Source organism: Arvicola amphibius, chromosome 8 (assembly GCF_903992535.2).
Source record: "Arvicola amphibius chromosome 8, mArvAmp1.2, whole genome shotgun sequence".
In the NCBI taxonomy this organism is placed as follows: domain Eukaryota; kingdom Metazoa; phylum Chordata; class Mammalia; order Rodentia; family Cricetidae; genus Arvicola; species Arvicola amphibius.
Window position 1 is genome coordinate 48,951,699 of NC_052054.1, and position 27,023 is coordinate 48,978,721.

Consider the following 27,023-nt stretch of genomic DNA (forward strand, 5'->3'; position numbering starts at 1 on the left):
GGTGGGTACCAGCTTGATTTCCCCATGTGTTTTGATTCTTTAAGACTCCAAGCTGAGATTTCTCCTATACTTAGTGATTAAGCCAGACTCAGCTGGATGTGCCGCCATATAGATTAATAGTCTTATTGGCAACAATCTCACCAGTGATTTGAGGCAAATTTGACAGGTTTTCTAGTCTCAAGTGATAATTTCTGATCACTTTAAGTTTAGGACAATTCTTTTACCATGATTTCTAACTAACTCTTATAATTGGAGACTGCACATTCATTTCCTGGCTGCCCAGACCCAAATAAAAACACAGAAACTTTTTAATTGCAACACTGTTTGGCTTATCAGCTCAGGCTTCTTATTAGCTAACTCTTATATCTTAAATTAACCCCTTTCTATTAACCTGTGTATTGCTACGAGGCTGTAGCCTACCGGTAAAGTTCCGGTGGTATCTTTCTCCTTCCGTAGCTACATGGTGTCTCCCCTGACTCTGCCTACTCTCTCTATAGATCTCTTTTTGGATTTCCAGCCTGGCTTTACTCACTAAGCCATTGGCCAAAACAGGTTTATTCATCAACCAAAAAAGCAACACATGAACTGAAGGGCATCACACATCAGACTCCTCAATGTAAATAAAGGTAGCTATTTCAGAAAGAACTATGTGATCTGATGGAGGAGAGTCAACTGTCTATGTGTTACTTTCATTGGTTAATAAAGAAAATGCCTTGGCCCTTTAATAGGACAGAAAATTACGTAGGCAGAGTAGACAGAACAGAATTCTGGGAGAGAGAAGGCAGACGCTTCAGGCAGTCGCCATGCCTCTCCTCTCCAAGACAGATGGATGCAGGTTAAGAATCTTCCTGGTAAGCCACCCCTCGTGGTGCTACACAGATTACTAAATATGGGTTAAAGCAAGATGTGAGAATTAGCCAATAAGAGGCTGAAACTAATGGGCCAGGCAGTGTTTAAAAGAATACAGTTTCCGTGTAATTATTTTGGATAAAGCTAGCCAGGTGGCGGGACACAGCCTGCCATTCCATCAACAGAGTGGCGCCCAATGTGATAGACTAAATCCACTTAAAAACCTGAGAAAGCTTGAGAGAGAGAGAGAAAGAGAGAGAGAGAGAGAGAGAGAGAGAGAGAGAGAGAGAGAGAGAGAGAGAGAGAAAGAGAGTTTAACACAGCTTTTTTCTGTTTGCTAGAGTGTGCTGTAGAGAAATTTTTCTGAGGACATGCCGTAGAGAGATTTCCTGTTTCAGCAATAGTGGCAGAAAAAAAGCTGCTCATTGTAAAACACAGCTTCCTGGGGCTGTGCCGCCAGTGCAAACTCTGGCTTTAAAGCATTTCAATGTTTTTTATGGGACTGGATGTTTGTGTTCCCGCTAGGGATCAAAAGGAGAGTGCTCTGAGACCATGCCAATCGCTCAGGGCTCCCCGCCTGCACCTGGGCAGACAGCCAGATTAGGTTTACTAGGCATGCACAAGCGGGAGAGCATGGCGGACTCCAGCTGCCATACACAGAGATGTTTCCAGGCTGTGCAGTGGTCTGCCTGGCAGATTAGCCTGTAATTGAGATTTAAAGCTCAGTCTCAGAATTAAACTGCTGAGTGCAGCTCCAATGTGGATTTGCTGTGTGCCTGGAACTGTGTGCAGCTCAGGAGCACCAAATGGATCAGAGGCACTAGTGGCTCTGCCATGTTGGACTGGGTGGAGCAAGCTGGCAGTACCTATTTTTGACCTAGGAATGTCACAGCTTAGATTCTTAAGTGCTTAGCTATTTAAAGGCAAAAGTCAAACATGTTTCTGGACAGTAAAAAAAAAAAATACAGATTATTTTGGGTATAAAGCTAGCCGGGTGGTGGGAAGCAGCCCCGCCGGAGAGTCATCTGTCTATGTGTTACTTTCATTGGTTAATAAAGAAACTGCCTTGGCCCTTTAATAGGACAGAAAATTAGGTAGGCGGAGTAGACAGAACAGAATTCTGGGAGAGAGAAGGCAGATGCTTCAGGCAGTTGCCATGCCTCTCCTCTCCAAGACGGACGCAGGTTAAGAACTCTCCTGGTAAGCCACCCCTCGTGGTGCTATACAGAATACTAAATATGGGTTAAAGCAAGATGTGAGAATGAGCCAATAAGAGGCTGAAACTAATGGGCCAGGTAGTGTTTAAAAGAATACAGTTTCTGTGTAATTCACAATAGGACAGATTCAGATATAAAAGAACTTTAAATGGGTCACAATGTTGGATGAATGTATGTAGGCTTGAGAGAGAGAAGAAAAAAATATAGAGAATAAAGTTAATGCTTTTAAAAAAATGGTGAAGTCTTTAAAGAGACAGAATAAAGTAAAGTGATAGAATAAAAATAAGCCACGTAAAAATGGAAAATTCACAGAGAGTCTGGATTATGTATTTTATTGTGTTTTTTTTTTTTGAAATTTTTTACTGTAAAGGAGCTAAATACAGAGAGACATTTTATTATATGGGCTGCCAGGCTAGACCAGAATGGACATCTTAATGGTATGACTTCAGAATTTGGATCTAAGAACATGATGCTTTGGAAAAGAGTTTCTTCTTTTGTTTTCACAGAGGATGAGACTCTGTGGATTGCTTCTATCCTAATATGGTATGATAGACCATGCCCTCCTGAAAGGTTGCTGTGAACACCTTCAAAAAATTACTTCACTCAACTGCCGGCTGAGAGGAACCTGGCACACAGGTTATACCATAAAAGACCTAAATAACAGCGCCCCCATTCAGCATGAAGCAGTTTGGAGAGAAATAACTATGTCCATATTCCCAGATAATGTTTATAAATGTCCTTTTACATTTAAAGGGGGATATGAAGCCGGGCGGTGGTGGTGCACACCTTTAATCCCAGCACTCGGGAGGCAGAGGCAGGCAGATCTCTGAGTTCGAGGCCAGCCTGGTCTACAAGAGCTAGTTCCAGGAGAGGCTCTAGAAACTACAGGAAAACCCTGTCTCGAAAAACCACAAAAATAAAACATAAAAATATAAAAAAAATAAATAAAGGGGGATATGATATAGATATGAATAATTTACAATGGTATAAATTTCGATTTATTGGTATAAGGTTAAGGTCAATTTTGTTATACGTATATGTATTTCTGATATTAAGGTATTGTGATTGTGTAGTTCATTTAAAAATGTAATGTTTAATTAGGAAATATAGGTTGTTAATGGATAATCATCAATAATAGTCAAGCTTGTAGTCATGTCAGTTAGATTTTCTAGATATATAGAGAAATATTTCAGTTAGATAGGCATTCTTCATATCTTTCAAAGACTACAGAATATGGCATTTAAAATGTTTTAATAATTTAGGGCTTTTCATGACAATGAGACATGTCTGCTACTGGCAACACCAGCTACTTTAAGAGGAAGATGGGCATCGAAGAGGCTCTTTATGAAGTTTGATAGCCATTTGGGCAAGAAACTGCTCTTGCCTGGACTGTTGCATAAACTGGACACAGAAAACCCACAGAGAGAGGACTGCTGAACTTGCCTAAAGATGAGGTGGTCTTTCGGGGTTCCTGATTCATGAAAGAGTCTGTGAGACATTCTGCAGGACACAGCAGAAAGTGACTGAACTGTCTTTGGAATTTCCTGCTTCATGGAAATGTCTGCTGGATACTATGGGCCTGAAGGTCGAAGATGGATGCCCCAATGGTACAGAGGAACTTTGGGTGACTGTCCAGGCAGTGAGTTGTCTCTGTCATTTCTAGAGTTTGGAAGTTGCATATTTCTTGTTTACTTAGGTAGTATTATATCCTTCTGGAGTCTTTGATGGAGTTGAAGAATAAATAGATAGTTATAGCTTTCCTTAGTTATGATAAAAGATAAAATAGATCTAAATATTGTAACTGTAATTCTTGCTTGATAACTGTTTTATGTAATTTTACTATGCTAAAGTTAAAGCCTTCCCTTTTGTTTAAACAGAAAAAGGGGAAATGATAGAGAGTCATCTATGTGTTACTTTCATTGGTTAATAAAGAAAATGCCTTGGCCCTTTAATAGGACAGAAAACTAGGTAAGTGGAGTAGACAGAACAGAATTCTGGGAGAGAGAAGGCAGACGTTTCAGGCAGTCAACATGCCTCGCCTCTCCAAGACGGACACAGGTTAAGATCTCTCTGGTAAGCCACCCCTCGTGGTGCTACACAGAATACTAAATATGGGTTAAAGCAAGATATGAGAATGAGCCAATAAGAGGCTGAAACTAATGGGCCAGGTAGTGTTTAAAAGAATACAGTTTCTGTGTAATTATTTTGGGTAAAGCTAGCTGGGTGGCGGGACACAGCCCACCGTTCCATCAACAGTGATCATGTATGTTTAGTGTGGGACATAATCAACTTCAAGTTTCTTAATAGTTGAAAGTCATTTACGACCACTACTAGGGTACAAATTACTGTGATAGCCAGAGCTGAGAAATGGCCCTGTTTCTACTCAAAGAAGAAATTAAGGTATTTTTAAGAAAGAAACTGTTAAGATTGTACAAAATCCCTAGTTGTACAAATATAATTCAAAAAGACTAAATTGATATTGCTACTAATATAGTGACACAGTCCCCCAATCTAGAGGAAATTTACAATAATGGAAACAATTTAAAAACTTCTATCAGGCTCAATATCTTCCCTATTTCCTCATGGACAAGTAGTTAAATGGAGAAGATGGAGGAAAACATGCACACAGAGACTGCCAACAATTCTGAAGAGTAGTCTGGGGAAGGTATGATGAGGACAGGAAACAAAAATTTGCAAAGCAATTTAGGGGCAGGGACACCCAAAGTGAACCACATCATTGTCCTTGCTGGAAGCATGAAATGTTCTTGGTTCTCAGGTTAGCACTGTGGGAGGGAACCCTGATTCCTTGCTTCCTCCTAAAGGACTCCCTGCCTGGAAGCTGTATGTGAGAAGCTTCTTTGGAAATGGATATTTGGATCTTCACAGAGGAACTTAATTACATTCTTCCCCTGAGTTCAGTCCATTTCCTAAAACATTTTATAGCCCGCTCTTGAGGAAATATGCTGCAGACGCCTTAGAGGACATCAAAGCTGTGTACCTCACTGCATTTCCCAGGTTACACCTGCCTTAGTCAGGGTCACTGCTGCTGTGATGAAACCCCATGATCAAAGCAACTTGGTTAGGAAATGGTTCATTCTGCTTATGCTTCTATGCATACTTCATCATCTGAGGAAGTCAGTACAGGAATCCAAGTAGGGCAGAAAACTAGAGGTAGGAGCTGATGCAGAGGCCATGGAGGAGTGCTGCTTACTGTCTTGCTCCCTATGGCTTACTCACCCAGGGGTGGCTTCACCCACAATGGGATGTGTGCCCCCCATCAATCACTTCCTCCTCCTCTTTAAGTATATGAATGTTTTCCCTGCATACATGTGCATCACTTATGTGCTTGATGAATCTCCTGGAACTGGGATTATGGTTGGTTATGAGCCATCGTGTGAGTGCTGAGAAGCAACAAGTGCTTGTAACCACTGAGCCATCCCTCCAGATACCCCCCAGGGCTTTCTTAACTTTCTGTTCCAGCAAGCTACAGGGAGACATGGCCTGATCCAGGCTGTGGGTTCTGGGCTCCATTTACAGACCTGAATTCTGACTTTTCATTCTATTGTCACCTCCCACTAGAGATAATCCAGCAGTCTGTCAGTCATCTGGAGCAAGAGACCACCCCTCAGGTAGGCTGAGTTACCTTAAGTCATGCTAAAGCAATGTGAGCAACTCTTTCCTCAATGAGATAATGTACATTTCCTTCCCAGAACCCCTACCTTTTGGGCATGCTCTTACTGAGCCACTGCCATGTGGTTCAGTTTAAGCCAGCCTACTTCTCTCCCATCCTTCCTTTGGATGGCTGCTGAAGTTTATAGTTTGTCTGCCTGTCTCTCAAGATATAACAAAAACTGCCCTTGAATTTCCTACTGAGTCAGTTTCTGAATTCTTTTATTAACAAAACTAAAAACCCTAAGACAGAGCCCCAGTTTCCCTGGTAACACATAGGTGCCCAATATGGAGATGCCCAAGGTTCCTAGTAACCATTGGAGAAGGGCAAATTCTGTGATGTGGATGATAGTTCAGAAACAATAGCTTTAGGAAAGATAAAAGAAAAAAGAAAGGAAGGAAGGAAGGAAGGAAGGAAGGGAGGGAGGGAGGGAGGGAAGGAGGGAGGGAGAGAGGGAGGGAAGAAAGGAGAGAAGGAAGGAAGGAAGGAAGGAAGGAAGGAAGGAAGGAAGGCCTTGGAAAATAGAAGGCAGTCTAGAACCTGCTTTACCAAGAGGCTCAGCCCCCAACTGTTGAGCACTGTGTTCCCCAAGGGTGAGTGTAGTTGCAGAGGTTGCTTCAAGATAGAGAGCCACAGAAAATGGGCACTGTGCTTTTAGTAATGAATAAAGAGAGAGAGGGGAGGCACAGCTGAGAAGACCCTCTCTCCTCAGAACTTGAGCAATGCAGTGGTGAGAAGCAATTTTTAAAAGATCCCTGCTGAAGTAGAGGCCCCATGAGTCTAGATGCAAAGAATTCCCCATTAATCCCTGGAAACTCAGAGCAACTGTTATGGGACCATGCTCTGATGGGGCCTACAGAATACCTCTAGGTAAAGAGGAAGAGTTCTGATGCATGCCATGATCTGTGAGGTAGAAATCTGGTCTGAGACACAGACAGAGTTGTATTACATAGAGACAGATACAGCTCCGGCATCCCACTTTCATGAGAAACCACGTGGAGCAGGCTTCACAGAGGCAAGATCAATTGCTGGTCCCTATGAGGGACCATGTGGCAGGGCTGGCATACACACTTCATACCAAGGAAATCCACAAAGGCAGGCCTAGTTCCCGTGTCCAGGAGTTTGGATACCCAGAACTCAGATGTGAGAATCATATGGCTATGAGATCTGACAGCCATCTATCACTAGATAGTTGGAAATCCTTTTCTTCCCTCATGATTTCAGAGGTGCTTAGCAGGAAGGAGTAGACTTTCTCCTGTAGAGGAGGAATGGTCTTTGGTCAAGGTTATCTGAGTAGCAGTATTTCCCTGCTAGAATCTACAAACACTGTCTCAGAACATATTGTAAATGCCAGGTAGCCATGACAGCCCACTCTGTAATTCTAGCGTTTAGAAGGCCAAGTTTAGAAGACAAGCAGTCCCCAGAGCAAGCTGGGTAGCCAGACTAGCCATATCAGCAAACTTTGGTGTAGTGTGGAGCGGCAGGCTGTGTTCCTGGCACCCAGCTCCCGGTCGTCTGGCTAGCTTATGCCCCGAAATAACAACATACAAACTGTATTCATTTAAACACTACCTGGCCCATTAGTTCCAGCCTCTTATTGTCTAATTCTCACATCTTGATTAACCCATTTCTAATAATCTGTGGAGTACCATGAGTGGTGTCTTACCAGGAAAGATTCAGCATGTCAGACCTGGCGGCTGGCTCCATTGCTTCTGACCCAGAGAGGAGAGGCATGGCGATTCCCCGAGGCATCTGCCTCACTCCCAGCATCCTGTTCTGTCTATTCTACCTATTTAAATCCTGCCCTATCAAAAAGCCAAGGCAGTTTCTTTATTAACCAATGAGAGTCCTCCATCACTTTGGGTTCAACTAACAGTCTCTGCCTCAATTAATAAAGTGAAGATTGTTGAGAAGAAGTCCCAACATCAAAATAGGGACTCTATGTGTGGTGGTTTGAAAGAAAATGGCCCCCAAAGGGAGTGGCATTATTAGGAAGTATGGACTTGATGTAGTAGGTGTGGCTTTGTTGGAGGAGGTGTGTCACTGTGGGTTGGGCTTTTTTAGGCCTTATATATGCTCAAGATTGTTGACAGAAGTTTCTGTCCCACCAGGTCCTACAGTCATTAAGTCCCAAAGAAATACACAGAGGTCTACATTAATCATAAACTGGTTGGCCTATTAGATTAGGCTTCTTATTAATTAATTCTTACATCTTAACCCATAATTCTTGTCTACGTCAGACACATATCTTTGTACCTTTCATCAGTGAGGCATTCTCATCTGCGTCCTCTATGTCTGGGTGATGACTATAGACTGAATCTTTCCTTTTCCCAGAATCCTCCTGTTCTCATCATCCCACCTCTACTTCCTGCCTGGCTACTGGCCAATCAGCGTTTTATTAAGAATAATACAAGTGACAGGATAAAAGACTTGTCCCATAGAACAAGATACCACCTGAAAGATGTAGAACTCTCAGTTACCTCTTCAGCACCATGTCTGCTCGCATGCCACTGTTTCCCACCATGATGATAAATGGAATAAACCTCTGAAACTATAAGCCACACCAATTAAATGTTTTATACTTGTAAGAGTTGCTGTGGCCATGGTGTCTCTTCACAACAATAGAAACCTTAACTAAGACACCACAAATGCACAAATATGCATGTGGACCCACACCCATGAGTGCCCACAAACGTGAATATGCACACACATATCTATGTATATAACACACCTATATAGAAAGAAAACAAATAAATAAACCTAACCAAGAGTGTAAAGGGGCTCTACAATGAAACATTTAAAAGACTGAAGAAACAAATTGAAGAAAACACTAGAAATTAGAAAGTCCTCTCCTGTTCATGGTTTGGGAGAATTAATACAGGGAAAATGGCTATATTATCATAAGGGGTCTACAGATTCAATGTAATACCCATCAATGTTTCAAAGACATTTTTCATGAAACTGGGTGGGGGGGAATTATAAAATTCAAAAGGAAGCACAAAGTATTCCAGATAGACAAAGCAAACCTGAACAAAAAGAGCAATCCTGGAGGTATCACAATACCTGATTTTAAATTTTACTGCAGAACTATAGTAACAAAAATAGCATGACAATAGCACAAAGGTATATAGATCAACAGAGTAGAGAACCCAGAAGTATATGCATACAGCACCTAATTGTTGGCAAATACAGTAAAAATATCCACTGAGGAAAGAGAGACTCTTTAGCAATCAGTACTGGGAAGCTGGATATCCACACACAGAAGATCTGTATTTGAAACTGTATCCATATTTCTCACCCTGCATAAAATCATGTAAAGACCTGAATGTTAGACCTTAACTTTTAGAAGAAAACACGTCAAGATACAGGCACAAGAAGGGCTTTCTAAAGAGGACAACTGACACCTCAGGAAACACCAAGAACAGGCAAGTGAGATTAAAAGGCTTCTTCTGTATAAGAAAAACAAACGATGATGTGAAGAAATGGCTTACACTGTGGGAGGATGTAGCTGGAACGGCAGGCTGTGTCCCGCCACCCAGCTAGCTTTACCCAAAATAATTACACAGAAACTGTATTCTTTTAAACACTGCCTGGCCCATTAGTTTCAGCCATTTATTGGCTAATTCTCACATCTTCCTTTAACCCATATTTAGTAACTTGTGTAGCACCACGATGGGTGGCTTACCAGGAAGATTCTTAACCTGCATCCATCTTGGAGAGGAGAGCTATGGCGTCTGCCTGAAGCTTCTGCCTGACTCCGTTTCTTTCTCCCACAATTCTGTTCTGTCTACTCCGCCTACATAATTTTCTGTCCTATTAAAGGGCCAAGGTGTAGTGTGGAGCTGCGGGCAGGCCTGCTTTTCATCCTGCCCGGCTTTCGGCCACCGGCTAGCTTTACCCGAAATAACAACACACAAACTGTATTCTTTTAAACACTGCCTGGCCCATTAATTTCAGCCTCTTACTCACATCTTGACTAACCCATATCAAATAATCTGTATAACACCACAAGTGGTGTCTTACCGGGAAAGATTTAGCATGTCTGACCTGGCGGCTGGCTTCATCGCATCTGTCTCCCTGAGGAGAGGCACGGCGGTCTTTCCCAGAGAGGAGAGGCGAGGCAATTGTCTGAACCATCTACCTCACTTCCTTCTTCCTGTTCTGCCTACTCCACCTATCTAAATCCTGCCCTATCAAAAAGCCAAGGCAGTTTGTTTATTGGCCAATGAGAATCCTCCATCACCAAGGCATTTTCTTTATTAACCAATGAAAGTAACACATAGACAGATGACCCTCCTCCATCAGGAGGAATTTGTTAGCCACATAGCTGATGGAGCAATGGTTCCCTGGGGGTCCTGACCCTTTGGGGGTCTAGCAATCCTTTCTTTCACATGGGCTACATATCAGATACACTGCATATCAGATATTTATATTATTCATAACAGTAGCAAAATTATAGTTAGGAAATAGCAATGAAAATAATTTTATAATTGGCGACACCACAGCATGAGAAACTGTATTCAAGGGTCACAGCATTAGAAAGGTTGAGAACCACTGTGATAGAGAATTAATGCTCAGTGTGATGGTTTGAATGAGAATGCCCCCTCTAGCCTCCTATGTTTGCACACTTAGTCCCTAGTTGGTGAAACTGTTTGGGAAAGATTAGTTAATGTGACCTTGTTGGAGGAGGCATGTCACTGGGAGGAGGTCTAAGGTTTCTAAAGACTATGCCAGTCACAGTATATGTTCTGTTTCCTGCTTGTGACTTGAGATGCGATCTCTCAGCCGTTCTTGCTGCCATACCTTTGCTCTACAATCATGGACTACAACCTACTTCAAGCCACTAAAAGGCTATCTTTCATGAATTGACTTTGTCGTGGTTTCTTATGACAGCAATATTAAAGTAACTAATACTTTAATATTGTCAAAATATTTAAAGTAATTTGATATTCAGTAAAATCCAAAATCCAAACAACCCACTTAATAAATAGGTTGTTAAAAAAAACAACAATATTTAAATGATGAAGTACAAAAGCCAGCATGAGGCACTTGCCTATAGGTAGAAAATCCAGAGTTCAAGGTCATCCTAAACTACACACCAAGTTAGAATGTGCAAAGTTAGTATTTACCTCAACCCCAACTCCCACTACCCCCCAAAAACATAAAGTACCAATGGCCAATCAACAACAAACAGAAGAAACACTGCTCAACATCTGAAACCAGCAAGGACACAAAAATTAAAACTACTATGGTATTTCCTCTCACCCAAGTCTGAATGGCTGTCCAAAGTAAACAAGTGAGAACAAACACTAGCAGTGTGTGGTGGGGTGGGTAGGGAGCCCCTTATACATGTTGGTGGGAATGTAAATTTGTCTAGACACTATGGAAATCAGTATGGATATTCCTCACACCAATAATAATGGAACTGCCACACAATTCACCTGCCATTTCTGGTTGTACAGCTGAAGGAATTTCTTCGACATATTACAGAGAGACCTGCACATCCATGTTTATCACATTAACACCCACAAAAGTCAAGTTATGGGTGACTGTCAGCAGACGAATGAATAAAGGCATGCTACATGCACAGTGGAATTCTATTTGGTCATAAAGAATGATATTGTATCATTTTGTGGAAACTGGATACAATTAGGGATAATTGTGTAAGTGAAATAAGCCAGACTTGAAAGATAAATGCAATGTTTTCTCTTATTAGTGGACCTTAGGTTTTTAATAGAGTTAAGCTATATATAGGTATGTGTGTGGTTGGGTGTATGAGAGACATGAAGAAAGGGGGAGTAGCCAAGGGGAGGGGGGAAAAGAGGAGCACAGAGGAGAATATGGATACACCATGATATACATGAAAGAAACTGTCTTCATTAAATCCAATAAGGTAACAATGATGTAGGAGTTACTTTTGTTTGTGTGTTACTTTCATCAGTTAATGAATAAAGAAACTGCTTGGCCTTTTGATACAGCAGAACTTAGACAGGCGGGGAAAACAGAACTGAATGCTGGGAGGAAAAAGGGTGGAGTCAGAGAACCCATGTATCCTCCACCGGAGACAAACACCAGTTAGAATCTCTGGTAAGCCACTGCCATGTGGTGATACACAGATTAATGGAGATGGGTTAAACTAATATGTAAGAGTTAGCCAATAAGAAGTTAGAGCTAATGGCCAAGCAGTGTTTTAATTAATACAGTTTCTGTGTGGTTATTTCAGATGTAAGCTAGCTGGGCAGCTGGGACAAACAAGTGGCCCCTCCTTGCAACATAACAAGGAATATATTATATTAAACTTAAAAACAGACAAGCATACTATTAAATGGGAAACCATTTATTTTCTGATTGTAAATGGCTAAATTCCACAACCTATTCTCCAGTTCTGTTGGCTGGGGAATACTTGTCAGTGGGATACTGACAAGGCCACAGAAAAATGAAAGTTGAGAATAATGTCGACCAACTAGGGAGTTTAGTAGACATGCTATGGTTCAAAAACCTTTTTAAAGTACAGTTTGGAAATGGTAGATAAATTCAGGACTTAAATTATTCTCTTCCAGTGTATGTTATTACTGTTCTGATTAATGAGTTAAAGTTTGCCGAGCTGCGGGAAAATAGAAGCATGCTTACGCAGAGATCAGAACTCAGCTGGAGGCTTGCAGTTTGTGACAACACACTTTGTCACTGCAAGCCTCTACTTTTTATATGCTCTTATGGAACTGCTACACAGAATTTAACAAGCAAGTCTAAACTTCCTAGGAGTAGGAACAATTTCATACTATAACTCTTCCTACCAAGTTATTTTCCAACTGTGGCAATTATCAACAGGATCTAATTTTTAAGGTTGTGGTGTGTGTGTGTGTGTGTGTGTGTGTGTGCGCGTGCGTGCATGCCTGTGACTTTTTGAGACAGGGTTTCTCTGTGTAACAGGTCTAACTGTCGTGGAACTTGATTTGTGGACCAGGCTGGCCTCGAACTTACAGAGATTGGCCTGCCTCTGGCCCCAAGTGCTGAGATTAAAGGTGTATACTTCCAGACTTGGCAACAGGATCTATTTTTTTCTTTTTTTGAGACAGGGTTTCTCTGTGTAGCCATGGCAATTCTGGAACCCACTCTGTAGACGAGGCTGGTCCTGAACTTAGAAATCCTCCTGCCTCTGTCTCCCGAGTGCCTGGCAACAGGACCTATTTTGTGACATAGTCTGGAGCAGTTGGTTTCTAAACAATCCTGTTTCTAACCCTGATATATTTAATATATCATCTTACTGAATAATTTTAGCATACTAAACATCTTCAAATACAATGAAGTTTCCATATGCAGAATAACAGCTGGAGAAGAATAGTTGAAGGCAAGGGGTGATCCTCAACTATATATTCTATGATCTATGCTTTGTTTGTGATGACGGAAGTCACAAAATAATCCCACACCGGTTCAGAATTATGAATAATAAAGCGTTATTTTTTAAGGGAAAAGTTACAGATCACTGTCCTAGATAACAGTCCTCTGTGTGAATAGGAACAGAGTCTAGCAGCTGGAAGCAAGAGAGTGAACACACCCTTTACAGCTGCTTTTACAGTATCAGAAACCATGCCCAAGTGGGCTAGTATCTTAAAGGCTATTTGCTGAAGGAGCAGAAATGTGCTCTCACAGCAAGTTTGATTCCATCTTTTGTACATGATCTAAAACTTGATGTTTTAAAAGGGTTGGTAAGAGGTTGAGTACAGTAAGTGATGTGTCCACAGGTTCTAGTAACTAATAATTTCTAAGTCAAGATCATTAAAGATGCTTGGAGACATAAGTGTGATGGCAAATGCTTAACACTCGATCAGTCTCCTTTAGTGCCAGTTTCTGGTAACAAAATCCTTTCTTCCATTCATTTATCAGTTAAAAAATATCACAAGTTCTGCAACAAATTGAAAGATTTTCCAGCCTCTTCCCCAAGGTGTAAAGCTGGGTTCTAATGATGCAAAGAATAGCAGTAGCTATGATTACTCTTATGAAAATTGTCATTACAGCATGGAACAGAAGCTTCTGTTCGTGTGCTTCAAAAACAATTCCACGTGGATTATCTTAAGTAGCTTTCTCATAGTCATATAAGCAAGTCATTCTTTTAGGTAAAACCATTTATACAGAAAGTTCACGTGGCTTGCTGGAAGTCACCGGCACTAGAGAAATAATTATATCCAGGACAAGCTTGGCTTGTCTGCCTGTGAAACTGTATCCTGCTGATACAAGCAGACACGTTATGGGCAACTGTAACAGGTTAAGAGTAGCATGAACAAAGCACACGGTATTAAAAGCACAGAAAACTGACATGGGAGAAGGGGGGGGGTGAGCTGGAAGTCTCCCTGAATAAATCAAGTCTTATTTCACACCCCACTGTCTTAGGTCCCAGGAAGAACATTCTTATCTACAAAAGGATCTCATTCTGTTTCCAGAATAATCCTTGATTGACTTTGAAACTGAAAACAAAACTCAGCAAGCAACACTGTAGGGAACATTAACGTTGAAGCTTATGTGGAAGCTTGCGTTTCTCCACTGTGAACCAACCCTGTTAGTCTCCCAGGGTCTTGTTAAAAATAGAGGATTGGGAGAAAAGGGGATTGGCAAAGGTACCCTGAACTAATTCTAAATCTCTTGGGGGTAAAATCTAGGAGATTGGTGTTCTAAGCATGAGAGTCCTTGGGATCTGAGAGTACAAAAATATTTTTGTTAGTGGCTTAGTATGGTCTCATTTCAATATCACCTCTTTAGGGAGGAGCCAGTGTGTGCATGTAGAAGGAATTGTAAGTGATAACAGTTAAGAAATGCGAGAGTTGCATTAGACTGTCAGCTTCCGTCCTTTGACTGCGCCTTGCAGGTTGGCTTAGACAAGCACTTAATAGATGTCACGCTATTAATCATAGGGACTCAATTGTTCAAATCCTTTTTTTTTTTTTTTTTTTTTTTTTGGATTTCTGCTCTTCTCTTAGTGCCCAGGGAGTAGCACATCCAGTCTGATGCAGTAGGTAAAACATGTGGAGTCTGGAAAAGTCCCACACCCCTTGGGTCCTTACACCATTACTTAGAGCTTGACAGCACTGCGCTCCTCCAGCTACCCACACCAATGAAGAACAAACGGACATGGCACGTGCTTCCCGGCACTTTTGACAGCTTTACAAACAGGAATCGGTGCTGACAGTCGTGCTTATAAGAGACGGCTATTGAATGCCTATTAAACCCAGGAAGTACATAAAGCCTGCCATTAACGTCTCTAAGTCAGTAATCAAGAGTAGTTATCGGGAACTGAGGAGGGAGAAGAGAACACGCGAATCGGAAAGCGTGTGGATCTCAGACCATCACATAGGCGGGGAGCAGCACCTTCTGAATCCCCGGGGAGGGGTCCGGCGGGTTCTCCTCGGGGTCCCCGCGGCACGTGGCGGGCTGGGGCCGGAGCGTCGCGGCGGTGGGGGAGGGGAGCGGCGTGGGACCCGGCGGAGGGGTCCAGACAGCCCGGGATACCTTTGAGCAAGCTCCGTGTGCGCAAGCTCGGTACAGGCGCAACCAGTGCGCGCTGAGCGGAGGGGGAACCCGACGGCTGCGGGTCCCGGGCTCCGAGCGCGGGGCCGAGGCCGGTTCCTTCGCACCTCTGGAGTGCATGCGACACAACTGTGCGTACACCGCTCCCGCCCCAGCCGGCCGGCGTCCTCTGTGAGCCGGCCGCTGCGTCCGTCCATAGCCGCGCTCCTCCCCCTGTGGCGCGGCAGTGGTAGCGCCCGCCTCCCAGCCCCGCCACCCTGGGCCTCCCCCGCCGAGTGTTGCGCGTCGGCGCCGCTGCCACCCCCGCTCCCAGTTCTCAGCCTTCCCTGCTCCGGCTCCCGTCCCGCTCCGGGCTGCCCTTGTGCGCCCGCCGTCCCCCTCAGTCCCCGTTGTCTGGCCGCTGGGCCCCGGCGGGAGGGAGCAGCCGGAGGAGGAGCCGCAGCCGGGAAGGAGGCGGCGGCCCGAGCCCATGGCGTACAGTCAAGGAGGCGGCAAGAAGAAAGTGTGCTACTACTATGACGGTAGGTGGCCTGGGAGCCTGCGGCTGGGCGGCGGGGAGCGGGCGGCGGGGCGGACGCGCGGCTCGGGGTGCTTAGGGTGGCTGTCTGCGGGAACAGGGACACGGCCTGCCCGGCTTGGTGGCCGTGGCACGGGATCGTCCGCCCTCGCTCCTCTCGGGTCCTCCGTATGGACACGCACAGGTTTGGGGTCCACTGCCTCGGACCGGTCCCCGAGGAACCCCAGTTGGCACCCCGGGCCTGACTGCACAAAGCCGGCGGCCTGGAGCTCCGCCCACGTCCCTGTCCCCTCCCCCGCTCGCCGGGTCCCCCTTCTCGCTGGCTTCAGTCTGCGCTGCGCTTCCAGCCTCACCCGGGACCCCGCCGCTCGGGTGGGGCTGCGGAGGAGTTACTGCTGGCGAGGGGCCAAGTTCGCAGAGCGGCGCTGTCTTGCTCGTGTTTCGCGTGGACTCCATCCGTCGCCTTTGTTCGCCGGGTTCTTTGAGCGCCACTTTCTCAGGGTTCATATGGAAAGGCTGCACTGTTTCGATGACAATTAGGGGTTTTGAGTTGGCGCTAGGTAGGCCTATGGGGAAGTGGTAAGAGGAGGGAGGCAAGCTTGGAGTTGTTCCTACTCGATGGGTCCTAGCTTGCGTCTGTGGAAGGCTGTTACCACCCACTTCTTTGTTGCTCTTTGTTCGCGATGCAGTTTTACCCTGCTCTGGGGGTTTAGGAGAGCATCAGACCCAGTGTGGTGGGGACTCTGCTGCAGGAAACTTTGAGTAGTGGACTGAATATTCTGAACAGGTAGAAGGTGTGTGTACAAGGTGGTGGTGAGGATTCTGTGGTTTGGAATATGAGCAGTAGTAATAGTCTCCGACTTCTGTTTGCTGAGATGGTCTCAGTTACACTAAGTAGTGCCCTGTCGTAAAGGTTTCACCAAGACATTAGTAGGTAACTCTTGGGGGGGGAGGGGGTGTAGTAATTTGGCAGAACTAGCTTCATTGACCTGAAAGACCTGATTTCTACAAAGCGATACAAAATTGGGAGCTGTTTGCTGTATTTGTTGTATTGAAGTCACAGTATCTTGGAGAAGTAGATTAGGGCCCAGACAACGAGGCCGAATCAAACTGACTTTAACTTGAAAATAGTCATACGTTTTCTTGGCTTGGCAGAAATTTTTAATGCCTGTTTTGTTTTGTTTTGTTTTTGTTTTTGTGTTTTGGGGCTGGGGTGGGGGAAGTTCAAGACAGCTCTGTAGATCAGTCTGGCCTTGAACTTCCATAAATCTGCCTTCCTTTGCCTCCCAACTGCCCAGGTGCCGAAGTGCATGGACTACCATGCCCAGTTAAATGGCAAATTTAAGAGGACTACATATGTGCCAAGTAAATTTATTTGAAATTACACCATCATGGAGGGCAGAGATGCCAATTTAAACATGAATTATATTGTGAAGTTGGATTCGTGGCAAACACTTGTCCAGCATCCTCTTATCCATTGGAAGGGATGTAACCCTATAAATTAATTTGAAAAATTATAATTATAGCCCCCCCTTTTTTGTTTTTTTCGAGACAGGGTTTCTCTGTGTAACAGTCCTGGCTGTGCCAGAGCTCACTTTGTAGACCAGGCTGGCCTTGAACTCAACTGAGATCCACCTGCCTCTGCCTCCCAAAGTGCTGGGATTAAAGGCGTGCATCACCACCGCCCAGCCAAGAGTCCAGGGAGAGGTTTAACGCTCGGAACTGGCGCTCAGGCTCTTCAGCTGCCTGCCGTTTTGGGTGATGGAGAACCATGCAGTACTCTGGTTGTTTCCTGAGCAGCGATTTGTCCCTGGGTCCCTATGTGGGCGTGAGCCTTTTTTGAGGGGCAGGAGAGTCTCTGTGACCTCACAGAGATGGGCAGGATGGAGGGATTTTTTTTCAGTCATGTGATTTTTGATGTATGTCCATACAAACTGCCTTATCTAGTTGTAAGGATGCAGCTGTATAACTGATGGTGGAAATCTGCCGGGTTACCAGTCTCTTGTCCAGTTCTTTCTTGGCATGTCTTTAGAATGAACTTAACTTACATACGTTCTGAATATTTGCTAACAAAACTGCAGAGATTATTAAATTGATGTCGTGATTATGCTAATTAACATGGGATGTCATGCCAGACTACACAGATTATTCTCTACACTTCTATCTTCATTACCAAAACCCTGTTATTGCTTGTTTGTAAGAAAAATGGCAGTGATTTTTAGTTATCTTTTAAAATGTGAATAGAGGATTCAAGTAAAGTAATTTTTGTACCAAAAAGTGTATGTGACTTTTAGATGCACAAAGGGTTGGATTGGCAAAGGGCAATGCCAGTAGTAATGGGACTTAAATAATATAGTAGTTGAAGCTAGCTGGGGTTTTGTTTTTTGTAGTCTTGGCTGTCCTAGAACTTGATCTATAGAGACCAGGCTGGCTACAGACTTAGAGATTTGCCTGCCTCTGTCTCCTAAATGCTGGGTTTAAAGGTGTGTGCCAGCACCATGCTGCTCTAAGCTAGCTGGTTTTAACTTGGTTAGCAGAGGAAGGAGAGGGAAGAAAAAAGAAAAGGAGTGAAGAAGCAAATTCTGTAACCATGTGTGTCCATCTTGAGGTTTAATCGGGCCAGTAGGCACAGAGCCTCTTAACAACTCAGATTGTTTACTGCTGGCTCTGTGTGCTTAATGAAGAATACTTCTGAAAATAGTTTTCTCTGTATGTTCCGTAGTCTACAGAAGTGTGCCCTCTAGATCACTGAGCCACTGATACTTGGGATATGAGTATATGAGCTATCCCTATACCGCAGAAGGAAATTAGAGTTGTTCTTAGTGGACTGTGGCTATTTACTCATCTCCATACTTTCCAGAAACACGTCTCTGAATGTTGGTCATTCTTTGTGACTCCTCTGGAGCCTACTCTATAGACCAGGTTGACCTTGAACTCACAGAGATCTGCCTGTCTGCCCCCAACACCGCCCAGCACCACCACTGCCTGACAGTCATTCTTTTATATACTAAAAGATCAATACTTTGTAAAACGATATATAGCAAATTATAGCTAATTAGATAAATACTAAGATCCTTTCTCACCATAAACTGATGTTATTTTTCTCTACTTAAGCATAATTTAGCAGACTGAGTTACATTTGGTTCTAATTGCAATGCTCACATTTTTAGTATTTTATCTGGAAATGTAAATTATGCGTTGTTTTGAGTGAAGCTTGGGATCAGTCATGCAGTGCCTTCTGATGTATACAATAAAGAGAATTGAATGTATGCATAATTTATATAATTAAGCACCAGTTGCTTTATGCTTTGTTTATTTTTTTCTCTGATGGAGATAATCATAATCAGAATGTTTGGAGACATGGTCCAGAGGAAAACAGCACAAATAAAGCCTATCACACTTATCAAAGGCATGCTTCCCAGTGTCCTCCTAACTGACTAACAGATACTAGGTTTGTACAGAGCAGCCAGCTCCTCTCATATTTGTTTCACTTTGTTTAAAATGGTGGCATCAGTGTCTTTTGCCAGGTAACTTTTAGTACAGCTGCATTAGCCTTTAGCTGCTGTATAAATCTTTACTGTCCGTGAAATGGATAATTGTTTTTTGGTTACAGACCCATGCTAATGAAGTATTGCAGCAGTTTGTGAATATTGATGTTTGTTGCACACAACATTTAAATTTGATAGGTAACTCTAAAGACATTTTATGTGCTTTTGAATGCTATTGCCACAGAATTCCTGATCCCAGCCTCCCTCACATTTCACCCCCCCCCCCACCGTCCCCCGTCCCCCAGAGAGGCTTTCCTCGGTCCTCAGTTGCCATTTTCATTTTTCTCTCTGTCATTTCTACGGATCAAGTTCTTTTCTTTTCCCACTAGAATAAAAGCTTCATGAGGACAGTGTGTAAACTTGAACTTTGAATTATTGATAAGAAATGACTTGTGAGTCTTTATGAATAGTGTAGGTGGAGCTCATTCACATAAGACATTCATCCACAGTTTTTATTTTTAAAACAATTTTGATTTATATGTGTGAGTGTTTTGCCTACATGCTATGCCCCATGGTGCCCTTGAAGGTTAGAAGAGTGTTGGGTCCCCTGGAGCTGGAGAAAGGGGTGGTTCTGAGCTGCCATGTTTGGAAACAAAACCTGAGTCTTCTTGAAGAGCGGTAAGTGCTCTTAATCACTGGACCAGCTCTCCATCCTCACCATGCTCTTTAGTTCTTGTAGTTACAGGCAGGAGGATGGATGGGGTCTACCTCACAGGTGGAAGCAGGTGACTACTCCCTTTCCCACACTGGCTCTTATTTTATTGTCTAAGGAAAGGTTAGCATCTGAAATCCAAAGTTTTCTCATTTGTAGAGTTTTGTTCTGCTGTCGCCCAAAAATATACTAATAATTGTTTCTTTTCCTTAACAAAATTAAATGTTAAGCAACTTCTTTAAGCAGTTGGTGTTGGTGAAGAAAAGTGAAATTCCTTATGCTTGCAAAATGAAATGTGCCATTACATTGACGTTCTACTCTGTCGATGTTCACAGTCAGCCTCACGGTTCTGGTGGTTTTTATCCCAGTGCATTAAGCCAATTTTGGGCTCAGAAACATGAGAATGTTTTAAGTCCGTGCTGTGTGCTATGTAGACTAAGATTACTTAAAAAGGAAATGGATGCTTGTCATAGAGTAAGAGAGGAAAAGAATCCTTGGTAGAGTGACAGACATCTCAAGGAAGAAAATACAGCAGCCTTTAAGACGTCCTCCCCACGACACTGCAAAGACCAAGGCCTTAGAGTGTCATACCAAAGATGTCATACCAGACGGTGACATGGGGAGCCAAAGGTGCAGGGCTAAGCCATAAAGGGCCAGGCCACAACAAACTTGATTGGCAAAGATTTTGACATATTTAGGGAGTGTCTTGAAGCTTTTAGAGTAGAAGCCTGTCTTAATTCGCAAGAGGTAAGATGTAGGCTGAAAACAAGAATTAAATATGTTTGCCTACATAAAATGAAACAGTTGTATTTTGGATAGAAATGGGTACATTTGAAGACTGGTTTATAGAGGAAAAAGTGAAAAATGTTGGTAGCTAGGACATGAGGTTAGAGCTGGGGAATGGTGATTTCTAGTTTGAGCGTTTGGATAGAGGAAAGACTACACATTGAGGTTGTTTAGACTACTCAGGGGCTCTATGTTGGCTGTCATGTATTTGAGATCTTTATTTAGAGCAAATGAAAATAGTTAGGAAAGTGACCTCTGTGAGCCTGAAACCTAGGGAGGAGAAGAAGCTACTGAGATTGTATTTCCCAGCGGACAAGCTCATAAATCATTGAGGTGTTGAAGGAGATAATATGGAGAGACACAGCACCAAGAGCCATTTCTGAGAAAAGGTACAGGACAGAACACCATCCCTGGAGTACTTGGGCACCTCACTTCGTGCCTGCCTGACCAGTAGCCAGCTCTTGTTAAATGGACGAACTTGGAAGGGTATTGGAGGAAGTGTGCTTAGGGAAGGAACTGAAGGAAAGCAGTATTGTGAAAACCCAAGGCCGGGATGTTTTCCAGCAGAGGGCCAGCTGTGTTAGAGCCTTTTACAGGACCAGTGCTGTGTGGCTGACAAAAAGTACATAGTAGTCTTTTTATTTGTTTTTTTCTTGATTATTTTTGACAGCTTATCTGTGTGCAGGGGTGAAATACATTTCTGTCCTGAAATTAAAATGATCTGAAAAGTACAAGTTTATCCTGAATTAATATAATTCCATTTATTATCTTTACTCCACTTACTGTGATAGTTACATATTTTTGCTTCAGAAATACATTTGATTATAGAATGTTGCCCCAGTTTTAGTACATTATGTATTTTTATCTTGAGTTGAGTTTTCCTGGATATTCTTGATTGGTAAAAATGTATTTAAGTATTTGAACAAAAAAAAAGGGATAACATTTAAATATGCCCAAATTATCTAACTGACAGAGACCATATAGGTCTATAAATTAAGAAATGAGAAGGGGGCTGGGTGGCTCAGCAGTTTAGGGAACTGCTGCTCTTTTAGAGGACCTGGGTTCAATTCCTGTAGTGAGGAGGTGCGGGCAGGCCTGGTTTTCATCCCACCATCCCGCCCGGCTCCCAGCCACCTGACTAGCTTATGCCCTGAAATAACAACACACAAACTGTATTCATTTAAACACTGTCTGGCCCATTAGTTTCAGCCTCTTACTCTTGATTAACCCATATCTAATAATCTGTGTAGCACCACAAAGTGGTGCCTTACCGGGAAGATTCTAGCATACGTCCATCTTGGGCCAGAGCTTCATTGCGTCTGTCTCAGAGAGGAGAGGCAGGGCAATTGTCTGAGCCATCTACCTCACTTCCTTCTTCCTGTTTCTGTCTACTCCACCCACCTAAGGGCTGGCCTATTAAATGGGCCAAGGCAGTTTCTTTATTAATGAATGAAATCAACACAAACAGAAGACTCTCCCACATCAAATTTCCAGCACCCACTTGGTGGCTCACGTCAGTCTTTAACTCCAGTACCTGGGGATCTGATGCCTTCTGCTCTCCACAGGCACTGGGCACAGATAAACACCCATAGACATTAAATACATTTTTTAAAGGATCAGTTCAGTTAACATTTTCTTAAAAAGAAAGGAGCAGGTCTTTAAGAAGTAAATTCTACAGGATAGCCATATACAAAATTGATACTGAGCAGGACAAGTTAGAAATTATTCTTCCTTCCCCTCACTTTTCTAAGAATTATGTATCCTCTGCCACTGGAATGTTGTTGTTAAAGGCATGAGCTGTCATGCCCACAAAATGATTCTTTTTTTTTTTTTTGAGGTTATAAATGTGATTGCTTCATTTTCTTTTTCCCCCTTCTCCCTCCAGACTTTCCTGTATAGTCCCCCACTACTGTCTTTCAAATTCATGACCTCTGTTTTCTTTAATTGTTGTTACACACACACACTACTAAATACATAAATACAACCTGTTCAGCCTGTATAATGTTACTTGTAGATGTTTTCAGGGTTGACCATTTGATACTGGATAACCAATTGGTCTGCACTTCCCTGGGGAAGACTATTTTTCCTGCCCTCATTACTTAGTTGCCTGTAGTTCTTTGTCTGGTCTTGAGGCCTTGTGAGCATTCTCTGATCTACATTAACATGTCTATTAGTTTCCTTATTTAAGTCATGTTTAGGCAGCCACACTGGTGAGACTTTATGGGTGTAGCTTCTGATGTGGCTGGGAGACAGTCTCACAGCAGACTCCCTGTTCCTCTGGCTCTTCCAGTCTTTCTGCTCCCTCTTCCCCAGTGATCCCTGAGCCTTAAGTGCAGGGGTTATGTTGTAGTCCTACCAGTTTGTGCTGGGCTCCTCAACTCTGCATTTTCAGTTGGTTTTAGTTTTCTGTAATGTGTAAGAACAAATATGTAGAATGTAGATAGGGATGGTGCTGGTTTAGTAAAATGGCAATTGTAAGTTCTATTCCCTGTGGAGTTGGCTAGGTTTTCAGTATGAGGCATGATTTCCCTCTTGCTGAATTTGTCTTACCTTTAATTAGAAAGCTGTTGGTTACTGCAAAGGTATGCATGCCACTAGCGCACTAATGATGCCATGATGGTTGTTATTGGGATTCATAGGTGTCAGAGCTGGGTGGGACTGTTGGGTGCTTCCTTCCTTGGAAGCTTGCAGAACTCCTTTCTGGAACACAAAGGGTAGACCTAGAGGAGGCTTTCAGATCAGGTCTAGCTTAGGGGCCTCTGGGCCCATCTTCTGAAATGCATGGTGTCTTCAGCAATAAGCAGATACCTTCCACTTCTAGGGGACAACCAAGGCCAATACCCTATAAAGTTTTGGGAATCTCTTGGTCAACCCTGACCAATAACTTAAAAGAGGGCTGTTCATGCCTAGTAGTGGGGATTTTGATGGCTAATGACTCTGGAGGGGGCATTTGTATATTTATACACTGACTTATGTTGATTCTAGGTATTTTAAGCTGATAATATGATTACTTTTGGCTTCTTGAGACATCTTTAGTGTTATTTTATCCTCCTCCTCCTTTGCTCTTTTTCTCCCTTCCACTACCTACTTATAGAGCCTCCTCCCTATATCTCCCTTATATTTCCCCTTTATCTGCTCCTTCTCTCCTCTTCCCTTCTGTGCTGAGGAGCTAAACCAAAGGCCTGCGTATAGTGGAGGAGGGTTCCACCTCTGATCCTAAGCCTAGGAGGGATTCTGAAAAAAAAAAAATAATCATCATCTGTGGTTTGACTGCACTTGGAAGTATATGTCTTTAGGCTGAGTGAATATTCCTAGTGAGAATAAGCCCTCAAAATTATGATAGAAGTTTGTTGAAAGCTCTATGTATAGTAATATAAATTTGAGGCTCTTGTAGTTACAAGTTACTTTCATAAATTAGGTAGGTCATTTATTTTGTTCATATTCTGTAAGTAACAAAGATCATGCTTTGATTAAAAACATTTATACTATATTCTTTTCTTACTAGCCCTGGTTCTGACTTTCTTGTGACCCCCGTCATTGCTCGGCTGGAGACAAGACAAAAGAGTATTCAATTTAGTCCTCTCCATATCTGATCTGTCCTCTCTGTATCTGAATGTGGCGCCTATCAGCTAGTTGTGTAACTTTGTCACCTAACATTTTTGGATGCTACTTCACAATTATAGAATAGTAGCACATCCACGAGTTGAAAAGACAAAAATACTATTATAAAGTAGTAGATGAATGTTCTTTATATCACTTTTTTCCTCCAAACACTAGGATTTAACGTTGGTTGGATAGGGAAAGGATCTGGAAGGACTTTGCAGAGGGAAAGATATATTCAAAATATTTTTAAATTTAAAATTGTTTTAAATAATAAAAATATGTAACATATTTCTCTGTCCTGCAATCTAGCTCACAAATAATGACACAGAAACTTACTGTTAATTATAAAAACTCAGCCTTAGCTTAGGCTTGTCCTACTAGCTCTTCTATATTAAATTAACCCATGTTTTTATTAATCTATGTTTTACTACATGGCTTTTACCTTTATTTCATTTTGCACCTCTTGTTTTCTCTCTGTCTGTCTGGCTTCTCTGCCTCTCTTCCCAGAATCCTCTCTGTGCCAGCTATACCCTCTGCCTACTTTTTGGACATTTAACTCTTTATTAAACCAATCAGAAGGCACCTTGACAAAGACACATAGTTACAGTGTGTATAAAGATTATTCCCCCCCCCCTTTTTTGTCTAAATGAAAAGGAAATGTTTTAACTCTTAATTTAAAACTATAGATAATAAGAACAATTATCAGGTCAGAATTATATTCAAAATGTTTAGTCCATATGTGTTTGGCAAATTTGGAGAAAATACTGTATTCTCTACCCTATCTTAGTGAGTTCAAAGTTTTATATCTAAACCATTTTCTGTCATAACTCATATTACCATCCTAAAAATATCTTTTTAGACCATAAAACACTTAGATTGTTGATGGAACGGCGGGCTGTGTCCTACCACCTGGCCATCTTTACCCAAAATAATTACACGGAAACTGTATTCATTTAAACACTGCTTGGCCCATTAGCTTCAGCCTCTTACTGGCTAACTGTCACATTTTGATTAATCCATATTTAGTAATGTGTGTAGCACCACGAGGGGTGGCTTACTGGGAAGATTCTAGCCTACATCCATCTTGGCTCGGAGCTTCATTGCATCTGACTCACTTCCCTTCTTCCCAGCATTCTGTTCTGTCTACTCCACCCACTTATGTTCTAACCTATCAAGCCAAGCAGTTTTCTTTATTAATTAACCAATGAAATCAACAGATTGATAGAAGACCCTCCTCCATCATTTCTCCTTTTTCTGTTTAAACAAAAAAGAAAGGCTTTCATTTTAACATGGTAAAATTACATATAACAAAACAGTTATCAAGCAAGAATTAGTTATAATATTTATATCTATTTTATCTTTTATCATAACTAAGGAAAACAATAATTATCTATATATTCTTCAACTCCATCAAAGACTCCAGAAGGATATAATATTACCTAAGTAAACAAGAAATAAGTAACTTCCAAAACTCTAGAAATGACAGAGACATCTCGCTGCCTGTACAGGCATCCAAAGTTCCTTTGTACCGTTGGGGCATCCATCTTCAGCCTTCAGGCCCATAGTGTCTAGCAGACATTTCCATGAAGCAGGAAATTCCAAAGACAGTTCAGTCACTTTCTGCTGTGTCCTGCAGAATGTCTCTCAGACTCTTTCATGAATCAGGAACCCCGAAAGACCATCTCACCTTTAGGCAAGTTCAGCAGTCCTCTCTCTGTGGGTTCTTTGTGTCCAGTTTATGCAACAGTCCAGGCAAGAGCAATTTCTTTCCCAAATGGCTATCAAAATCCATAAGGAGCCTCTTCGATGCCCATCTTCCTCTTGAAGTAGATTGGTGCTACCAGGAGCAGACATGTCTCATTGTCATGAAAAGCCCTAAGTTATTAAAACATCTTAAATACCATGTTCTGCAGTCTTTGAAAGATATGAAGAATGCTTATCTAACTGAAATATATCTCTATAAATCTGGAAAATCTAACATGACTACAAGCTTGACTATTATCAATGATTATCCATTAGCAACCTATATTTCCTAATTATACATTACATTTTAAAATGAACTACACAATCACAATACCATAATCAATATCAGAAATACATATACAAAAAATTTACCTTAAAATCCATATCAATGTAAATTCATATCTATATCATATCCCCCTTTAAATTTAAAAGAACATTTATAAACAATATTTGGGAATGTGGGCACAGTTATTTCTCTCCAAACTGCTTCCTGCTGAATGGTGGCACTGTTATTTAGGTCTTTTATGGTGTAACCTGTGTGCCAGGGTCATCTTAGTCGGCAGTTGAGTGAAGTAATTTTTTGAGGGTGTTCACAGCAACCTTTCAGGAGGGTGTGGTCTATCTTACCATATTGGGATAGAAGCAATCCACAGGGTCTCATCCTCTGTGAAAACAAAAGAAGACCCTCTCCAAACCATCATATACTTAGATCCAAATTCTGAAGTCATACCCTTATAATATCCATTCTGGTTTAGCTTGGCAGCCCATTAATGAAATGTCTCTCAGTACTTAGCCCCTTTACAGTCAAAAAATTCAAAGAAAACATAATAATACACAGAATCCAGACTCTCTGAGAGTTTTCCATTTTTACGTGGCTTATTTTTCTTTATTTCTTTTAATCTATAACTATCTGTATTTT

At 42.3% G+C, this 27,023-nt stretch overlaps 1 protein-coding gene across 1 annotated transcript in view; it reads left to right on the forward strand.

The window, feature by feature from the left end:
- The first annotated feature begins 15,519 nt into the window (after positions 1-15,519).
- The window catches only part of Hdac2 (histone deacetylase 2), a 35,969-nt gene continuing 24,465 nt past the window's right edge, over positions 15,520-27,023 (forward strand). Inside the window, exon 1 of the mRNA XM_038339418.2 lies at positions 15,520-15,776. Within this exon, the coding sequence (XP_038195346.1) occupies positions 15,725-15,776 (52 nt within the window). The 5' untranslated portion in view covers positions 15,520-15,724. The remainder of the gene's footprint in view (positions 15,777-27,023) is intronic.